Here is a 9,600-nt window from a genome sequence, read left to right as displayed (position 1 = left end):
TTTGACCTATTATTGTTCACTAAATAAAATCTCGATTGTATTTGCATTTTATGGAGCTAAATCGAAGGGTAATATAAACTGTGTCATTCTAGGGATTTTATATACCCCGAGCCTGGTCTAAAGACTATAAAAAGGGACATCTAAGTAACTTGCCTTGAAAAGGATCGGAGCCAACTGTGTGAAGCTGCTCAGAGAACCTGAGAGTTTAGCATGAAGCTCCTCCTACTGCTCCTGGTCCTGCAGCTCCGAGCTTCTGAAGCTGCTCCGGTGGCCCCTGAGAACAGCCCGGGAGAAAATGAGCTGAAGTTTGCTGAGGTAAGTATTGATGCTATAATATGGTTCATGTTTACTGCTTTGGCACGCTTTATTCTGAAAGGCACTAGTTGAAAACGAATGTGGGAGGTTGTTCAACTTTACATTTTCCATAGGAATGCGATTGAGAGATTTGAACAATGGTCTGATCGAGCTATCATCATCTCAGGTATTTCTTCAAGCATTAAAAAAATAATTTTCTTAGTTTAAACCTTGTACTTTCCTAAAATTATAGTCAATTAGTATACATTTTCATAGCTGCCCATTCTATAACATTTTGGGTTTGAGGCAAGGCATTTCCATTTCAAGCTCTTCGTGGACTGTCATGGCAGCTAGCTGATGAGATCGCTGTGAAAGAAAGGAACCCAGGCAGGATGAGGTGGAGATACATAGGTGCTTCATGTAGATTTCCAGGAGTTAATCTTGGTGATGAGACATCTTTGAGAGAAGACAACTAAAATGTTTTTCATTAAAAATAACAGCTATCTAACATGCTTGGCTCAAAGCATCAGAGGCAGGCCACTCCAACAGAAATCTCTACCTGCGTCTTAATGGATACGAAGCTCGGGTGGTCCTGCAGGTTAAGAAATGGACTGCTCAACTCACGATGTGGTGAGCAGTTGGAACCCACTCCCTCTCCTAGGAAGACAGACAGACCTGCTTGCTCCCATCAAAACATGACTTCCTGGTAGCAGGCTTGGTAATGCATTACCACATATTCTTTTCCCCTGCAGGAATACTTGAGAAACTTCTATGACTTCCAAGTACAAAGCATTTCGATGACAGAAATGAACACCACTGAGCAGCACATGGAGAAGAAACTCAAGGAAATGCAGCAGTTCTTCGGGCTAAAAGTGACGGGGCGGCTGGATCAACCTACCCTGGCGCAGATGAGAGCCCCTCGGTGTGGTATGAAGGATGTTCATTATCACAACGTGCTGCGAGGGCAGCCAGTATGGTGGAAGAATGTGATCACCTACAGGTAATAGCACAGGCGCCGTGCCTTGTCAGGAGATAAGCCGCCCCTTTCCGCAATTATAACGCTAAAGGGGCAAAAACAAAACAACATGTGACCTGTGGGGTGTTTAAGTAAACAGTCACACCATGTAAGACAGGAAGCTGCCCTCTGGGGTATATGAGGCTGTAAACCTTGACAGGTGCAGACAACCTCTGGTTCTCATGGCGGAGCAGTTGGAGGGCGTAACTGCCAGCCTCGCTCTTAGCTGCCTAGGCTCCCAGGAGACCCCAGGGTTAGTTCCTGAGTCCGCGTCCCATGTGGAGCTCCCAGGGAGACTGACCTACACAAAACTCCAAATTCGCTGCTGTTGATGGTGACCCTGCGAAGGGTTTCCCAAGGTGGTAAATCTATTTTTTAAAGATCATCTTACTGGGGGGCTCTTACAACTCTTTTAACAATCCATACATCAATTGTATTGCACATATTGGTACATCGGTTGCCTTCGTCATTTTCTAAACACTGGCTTTCTATTTGAGCCCTTGGTACCAGCCCCTCTCCTCTCCTCTCCCCGCCCTCCTACCGCCGTGCATTATAAATGACTATTCTTTTCATACCCTGCACTAGCCACTCTCTCTTCACCCCTGTTTCTGCTGTTCGCCCCTCTTGAGGATGGTGGCTATGCCTTGACCATTGTGATCGATTCCCCCTTCCTCCTCTCCTGGTATCGCTACTCCCATTTCTGTTCCTGAAGGGTTTATCTGACCTGGATTCCGTGTGTTGTGAGCTCTTATCTGTACCAGTCAGTATACATGCTCCAGTCTAGCCAGACTGTGGTCATGATGGTGGGGGTGTGGGGGAGTGGTGAGGAAGCCTCAGAGAACCAAAGGAATATTGTATTTTATCAGTGCTATACTGCACCCTGGTTGACTCATCCCTTCCTCGTGACCGTTCTGTGAGGGGATGTCTTATTGTTTACAGATGAGTGTGGGGCCTCTGCTCTGAGCCCCCTTGTGCTCAACAATGTTTTGTTGTTGTTATTGTTGTTTTGGGTCTTCTGATGCCTGTTACCTGATCCCATTGACCCCTCACAATCACACAGGCTGATGTGCTTCTTCCCAGTGGGCTTGCTTCTTCTCTGCTAGATGGCAGCTTGTTTAACTTAAAGCCTGTAAGACCCCAGACACTATATTTTTTGATAGCCAGACACCATCAGCTGTCTGCAACACATTTGCTTATGCACCCATTTTGTCTTCGGCAATTGTGTTGGGAAGGTGAGCATCACAGAATGTCAGGTTGTTAGAACAATGTGCTCTTGTGTTGAGGGAGGACTTGAGCAGAGACCCAAAGTTCATCCACTTCCTCAATGTATTGCCAAATAAATATATGTTCATAGGTCAATACCTCAATTCTTATGAATTGGTATATTTATATATGTACAAACCTATGTGCGCCTCTATTTATAGTTCTGCTTCCTAGATCTTTCCTCTGTTTCTTTTTACCTCTCTCCTGCCCCAGCATCAAGGTGGTAAATCTTTACAGGAGCAGAAAACCTCATTCTTTTTTGCCCTTCAGGCAGGGTTTGGGTTTAAAATATCAACTTTGTAGTTAGCTTACCCTCCCACTAGGGTTTCGATGGCTAGGGGCATTGTTTACTCAGGGAAAACTGTTCAGCTTACCAGTCTGAAGCCTGGTAGAAAAAGCTGAAAATAAAAGGAATATATTACTGAATCTACTAAAAAACAGCAGAGAAAAATATATGCACACAAAGTAGATAAAAGCAGAAGTTTGGAAGCAGACGCAAAAAGGTATACATTTGTTTGGCAATCCTTCACAATGATGGAAATGATGCTCATGGAAAAATACTTATGTATTTAATGAAACAAGTTTTTCTCATTTGGAATTTCTCCTCTGATCTTCGTAGTAGAAAGGGAAGTCTTGCCATGTAACTAACATGGTTTCGGTCTGTTTTTCTCCTTGACGATAAAGGATCCTGAATCACCCCTTTTACCTGGAGGAGAATGATGTTCACGGTGTCTTCGAGAGAGCTTTGAAAGTCTGGAGTGATGAGACTCCCCTGACCTTCAGAAAGGTTGATACAGGCGAGGCTGACATCATGCTCTCCTTTGCACGCAGAGGTAGAGAACTTGGATTTACTCAATCTGTGGCCTTCACCAGGATTGATTGCATGCGGATTAATGTTCTCTCTCTCTTTAAGGTCACGGAGATGTCGCGCCCTTTGATGGCAGGGATGGAGTCCTTGCCCATGCTTTTGCGCCTGGATTTGGTATTGGGGGCGACGCACATTTTGATGAGGAAGAAGCCTGGACGCACAGCTCTGTAGGTAGGCCCAAAGATCACTTTAATATATTCCAGATTACATTCTGGCTCTAAAGGGCTACCATTTGAGAAGATAGGAGAAACCAATTCTCACAGCGCCATTACAAAAATTACATGTCCTAAGTTCTTTAAGACCAGTTCTTAGATTCGGAGGATGTGCTAGCTCTTCCACTCAGGAACCTTCAGAACGATAGCATGGAAATGGAAAAAGCAATGTGATCAAGATTGGCACGTGCCTCTGTGCTCCTCACACGAATCATTGCTGGTGTGCCCTCGCCCTTGATAGATACAGACAGTGACCCGTCTGAGATATTTCGGGGACGATGTTCATATCGAGGAAAAGTGCTTCTCCTCAGGTTAACCTTTCGACCCACAGTCTCCAAGAAATTAAAAGAACACTATATCAATGCTTTTTGAGTTTCTGTTAGGGTGTTTGGGTGGTGGGTGTTTGCAGAGCGATGCAAACAGTCAGAACCTGGAGTGTGAAATCTAGTGGGGGAACAAACAGAAATCCATTTGAGCAGAGGGCCCAGGGATGCAGTTCGAGGGCAGGGTAAATGCCAATTTAGGCCAAGTTATAAAAGGTTTTGTTTACTTTTAAAAAGTGTTAGTCTCACAATGGGCTGAGCACTGGCCTTCTGACCTGAAGATCTGCAGTTTGAACATATGAGCCTCTGCATGGGAGAACGATGCACTGGTCTGCTTCCAGAAAATGACAGCCACAGACGCCTTATGAGGCAGTTCTAATGCGTCCTGTGGGGGCTTTGCTTACGGAATGCAGAGTGGAGGCAATGGAGCTCCTGCTGTGGGTTAGAGTCGGGAATCTGTGTAGCATTTGTTCCTTGACACTTCTTAAGCCATGTGACCTCAGATTAGCAGCGCAAAGCCTAACCCACAGAACCAGCACTGCTCCGTGTAGCGCCTCCCTGTCTGGAATAGTATTAGTGTTCCAGTGATAGACTGCATCTCTTTAATTTGAACTTTGGAACTTTTATTTGGGTTTATAAAGTGGCCAGGATGATTACTACTCAAGGTTTGCATATCCACTGAAACTCAATTAACGGCAGCAGCAGTGGAATGGAGACGTGAGAGTTAAAGAAAGACACGCCTGAGATGCTAGAAAACTCCACCAGACTCTATTTTGTGTCTGCTGATGCAATGGTTCTTAATTTGAAGATAATTTTCCCCCAGAGGAGATATGTGGGAGTGTCAAAATTGGAAGGGAGTTTGCAACGGGCATTTCAAGATTTCAAAACTTATTATAAGGCAAAAAAAATTGCCTCTGAGGAAAAATAATAACGTGGACTAAAATGTCAGCTACAAAGTTAAGACACCGGTTCAATAGGGTAGAGATCATCTACCAAGTATAGTGGTTGTCTTTGCAAATGTCAATGTCTCACCTTATTTCCCCCCTCTTTTTGTTCTTTGTAGGCACAAACTTATTTCTTGTTGCTGTTCATGAGATTGGACACGCCTTGGGTCTTGACCATTCCAACAATACCAATTCCATAATGTTCCCAACCTACAAGTATACTGACACAGACACATTTCGCCTTTCTACTGCCGACATACATAACATTCAATATCTTTATGGTAAGTTGAATATATTTACCATATATGAAAATACTTTGATGAGTCATGTCTACATTTTCATCAAGTTTTAACAGGTGCCCTTTCTTCCTAGCTCAGTAAAGACCATGTGAAGTAAGTAGCAGAGGTTACTTACTTATTTATGTTACAGATGAGGACCAGAGATCTAGTTTCTTGAAGTCAGAGCTGATGCTAGAGGCCAAGATAGAACCTGAGCCCTCAGGCCTCACGCCCTCTAGTGGTCTTCCTACTCCACATACCGCTGCTCTCTTAGAGAAATTGCACAGAAAATCCTAATTTGAACAGGAGTACCGTACAATTAGCAGATTTTCTCCCAACTATATGAAAATTATGAGTAGACCCGTGGGTATAGAAAAATTTTTAAAGTTTCTTTTAATGCAATTATTCATCAAAGGTGTAATGTTAAATGTATTTTGATCCTATGAAAGAGATTTCTTCCAATATGTCTTGAAACGTTTGTTTTCAGGAACTACAGGAAATCACCCTCCCATGATAGACCTTGGAACCATCTGTGACCCCAATTTGAGTTTTGATGCTGTTACCACAGTTGGAGACAGAATTTATTTCTTCCATGACAGGTAGAATTATTTTCAAATCTAACCAATGCGATATTTGTTAAATAGAGTAAAAAATGAGGTAGATATAATATGCAGGGTATTCGACTTGATATTGTAGTCACTGAAGACATGAAAAGATTTTGAAGTAGAAAAACTGTGTGATTATTACTATTAGCCAGAAAACTAGCTTCTGAAGAGGGATTTGATGTAGGAATCTCGATTGTGGAATCGGAAGAGGAAATGGGGGAGTTAGGTAATTATCATCATGGCAATGACAGTACAAGTGTTAAGAGATTTCTGAAGAAGTTAAGTAGACGTGATTTCTTGATTCCAGGATGACTTGTGGTTTCTGTACTGAAACACAGAGAAGTAGGCATGTATCAGGGAATAGAGATTAGGTTCTAAACTGTAAGATGGCTTCTCAGACAAGGTTGTCTGTTTAAATCATTGCTATCAAAGATGCTAAACTCCCTTGCTTGTGCTGCTCATTGTATCCCGAGTTTGCAAAAAGTTCTATGCTACAGAAAATAAAGATAATGGAAAGAAATATAATTCATGTCACAGGTCCTTCCCGTTCACACATTTCATGATTGAGTTTTCAGTGGCCTTTTGCCTGTTTGTCCTCATCAGATTCTTCTGGTGGACGTCCCCTGAGTCACCAAGGAGCCCTGCTTCTTTAATAACGTCCAGGTGGCCATTCTTGCCATCTACCATTCAAGCTGCTTACGAAATTAAAGGCAGAGATGAAATGTTTCTTTTTAAAGGTAATTATAATGTTTAAAAATCCTCAATGGCTCATGGCTGTATGTGGACATAAATCCCCCAAAGCATTGACGACATCGGTGATGGTGACGCTGAAAGTAGCTCAACAGTGACGAGATGGTACTGTTTTAAAGAAAGCTGTGGCCCCGTTTGCCATCGAAGCCAATGCCCAATCCCACAGCATTGATGGCACCCACAATGCTGTGCGACCCAGGGTTTGAGAAACGTTCCGTGATTTGTACGTTTCAGCCTATTACGCATTCCAGATCTGTCAGTTTACACTGCACAAAAAGAAAGGAGTAGAAGGGATTCGTGTAGATGTCTTATTTCATACCTTTGAACAATCCCCGTTGGTGTTTTTCAGGTGTGAAAATGAAGTAATGGTGTTGTCCCCAACGCGAACTAGTTTAATCCTCAGTCTCTAAATTACAAAGGAGGGCGAGATCATAAAAATACTAACACGCAAGGGGAGAAATGAGCCTGCCTGTTAGCATTCTCATTACTGGTGTGATTTCAATGCGCCTTTTCTTCGTTTATCTTGACAGATGAGCAGTACTGGAGAATTAGCAATTTAACCCTACAGCCAACCTATCCCAGGAACATATTTTTTCTGGGCTTGCCTTACGCTGTGAGAAAAATTGATGCAGCTGTTTTTAACCCACTTACCAATAAGACGTACTTCTTTGTAAATAATAGGTATTGGAGGTAAGCTTGAAAACATCCTAATCACAGGCAGAAAATGATACCAAGAAAGCACTGGCTTTCAAAAGCTAATGAAACTCCATGGATCTTAAAGACTTAGCTGTTCGCCTATTCTGAGAAATCATTTTTATCTCGGTGGGAAGCTGTGATGCGACAAGGCAATGTAAAGCAGCTATATGCATCGTGGAGCTCGGTGCCCCATCAAATCCCCTTCAGTATCAGCTTCCAGCTAAGGCCACATGGAGCACTCGGAGAAAGAAATCACATGCTTAGCTAGAGTAGGGGTTGAGTTAAAAAAAATTTTTTTAATTGGGTTCTTCAGACTCCTTCAGAGAGAAAAATGGGTGTTGGGGTAGGAAACCGTCAAGCATTAAAGGCATTTTCTGATGAAGTTTCTGCTCTTTGCTCAGATATGATGAGACAAGAAAAGTTGTTGACAAAGGATACCCCAAATTGATATCCGAGACCTTCCCAGGAATTGGGCCTAAAGTAGATGCAGTCATCTATTCTGAAAGTAAGTAGACCATGAAACCAGGAAGATAATGCGCTGTGGACTAAGTGAACTAGAAAAATGAGAACTAGCTAGTAAAAGCAATGGCTTATTAGGGTGCTCGATAGTGGGGGTGAAGGTGGCAATGTGCTTGTTGCTGCAGCCATGTGTCTGACATTCCCCACAACCATACCCAGTTAGCAATCTGCAGTCTTTTCAATGTACCTTCAAGTACCCTACTTCCTCGCGGTATTACACCTTTCCCCGCTTTCTACCTCAGGAACTGGCAGAAGGTTCTCTTTAACTGTCTCCCAGCAAGGTCAATCCAAGCAGGATTATTGGACTGGACTAAAAGTTTTAAAGATTTTAAAAGATCGCCCCCCCCCCACCCCACCGCTGTGTCTTTTTTCCTCCCTCTGGTTGTCCTGTAAGAGTCCTGGCAGTAGTAGTGGGTTGTGAGTTAGGCTGCTAATCACAAGGTCAGCAGTTTGAATCTACAAGCCCTTCAAGGAAGAAAAGGGTTACAGTCTCAGAAACCCACAGGGGCAGGTCCATCCTCTCCTGGAGAGCTGCTATTGACTGATGGCCGTGAGTTGACTTTGGCAGGAAGTTTGTCCCATTCTCTCCCTCAACAGACCCACTCGAACTCTGCACTGTGCAGTGTGACTTGTCCCAAACATTTGCATCTTAACCATAAGCCTAAGAAGACCAAACAGTCATTTAAAATTAGTAAAAATGTTTTGCTGAGATGACTGCAGGTGGGGAACCCAGCCGAGGACCCCACACATGTTGTCAAGCCAGAGCCCATGTAAACTAGATAGCCAATAAAAGTATTTTTAAAGAACAAAAAAGAATAATTGAATTTTGTTTTTCTTTTTAGATCGCTACTATTTCTTCCAAGGATCTGACCAACTTGAATATGACATATTGTCCAACCGTGTCACCAGAAGAATGAAAAGCAATACTGGCTTTGGTTGTTAGAAATGGAATAATGTATATCAATTAACTCCAGGTGTATATAAAATGATAAAATCTGAGTCATAAATTTTAGGATTAACTTCTGGGATAGAGTTATTTTAAACCAGAAAAATGTAGGAAGCCTTCAAGTACACTCCTTTCTACATTCTATTTAAACTGCAGTATTTTGAATGAACTGTTTTGTTCCTTCAGCAAACTCTTTCATTTTAACACGGTCCCTTTGTTCTTTGGCACCTGCAAAGACCAAAAGTATACCTTGGGCTCGCTACCTCTTTGAACTAGTTATCTCTTATAATTAGAACATAGCTTCCATGACCAGTAACAGATAGGTACTTAGAACTTTAGGACCGACAATTATGTAGATAGTACTTAAATTGTAATAATGTAATTTTATTCTGTTATTGCTGTTGATGTCTTCAAAATATATGTTTCTCAAATAAAATTTTTGAAAGAACATCTGGCTTTTGAAAGTGACTTTGGAATGACTTATAGATCGAGTTACTGGGCCCGAGGTGAATCGCTATGGCAAGTAAAAACAAGACAAAATCAAACCCACTGTCCGTAAGCAGAAGTGCAGGTGTTTATTACCTGGATGTGGAGCTGCCAGGTAACCCTTCCCAAGCCAGAGGAAGAACACTTTAATTTGGAAGGCAGACCAGCAAGGAAACCACAGCAGGACCAAGCAGACTGTCTTTGTGGGTCCTGTTTGAAATCGATGCATAGAGAATATATACCTTTGGCTTTGGAAATTATGCTTTGCAGAATCATAGCTGTTTTACATCATCAACTCCAGCTTCAGGGTGAGATGGAAAACGATCGTGGGCCATGAGCAAGGAAGCAGAAGTTTCTTTCACGTCTCAAGATGTCCTTGTTGACTAGATAACAGTGCCAAG

The 9,600-nt window shown here is 42.6% G+C and overlaps 1 protein-coding gene across 1 annotated transcript; it reads left to right on the top strand.

Moving 5' to 3' along the window:
- Positions 1–210: 210 nt before the first annotated feature.
- On the top strand, positions 211–8,710 carry LOC142447017 (macrophage metalloelastase-like). The gene is made up of 10 exons (XM_075548733.1): positions 211–315; positions 1,047–1,294; positions 3,257–3,405; positions 3,486–3,611; positions 5,039–5,200; positions 5,685–5,796; positions 6,406–6,539; positions 7,083–7,242; positions 7,650–7,753; positions 8,610–8,710. Exons 1-10 carry the CDS (start codon positions 211–213, stop codon positions 8,708–8,710), a joined length of 1,401 nt encoding a protein of 466 aa, XP_075404848.1.
- The last annotated feature ends 890 nt before the right edge of the window (positions 8,711–9,600 follow it).

The sequence above is a fragment of the Tenrec ecaudatus genome, chromosome 4, assembly GCF_050624435.1.
Source record: "Tenrec ecaudatus isolate mTenEca1 chromosome 4, mTenEca1.hap1, whole genome shotgun sequence".
Lineage (NCBI taxonomy): Eukaryota > Metazoa > Chordata > Mammalia > Afrosoricida > Tenrecidae > Tenrec > Tenrec ecaudatus.
Note: the sequence above shows the minus strand (reverse complement) of the source record. Positions and strands in the feature narration are given on the sequence as shown.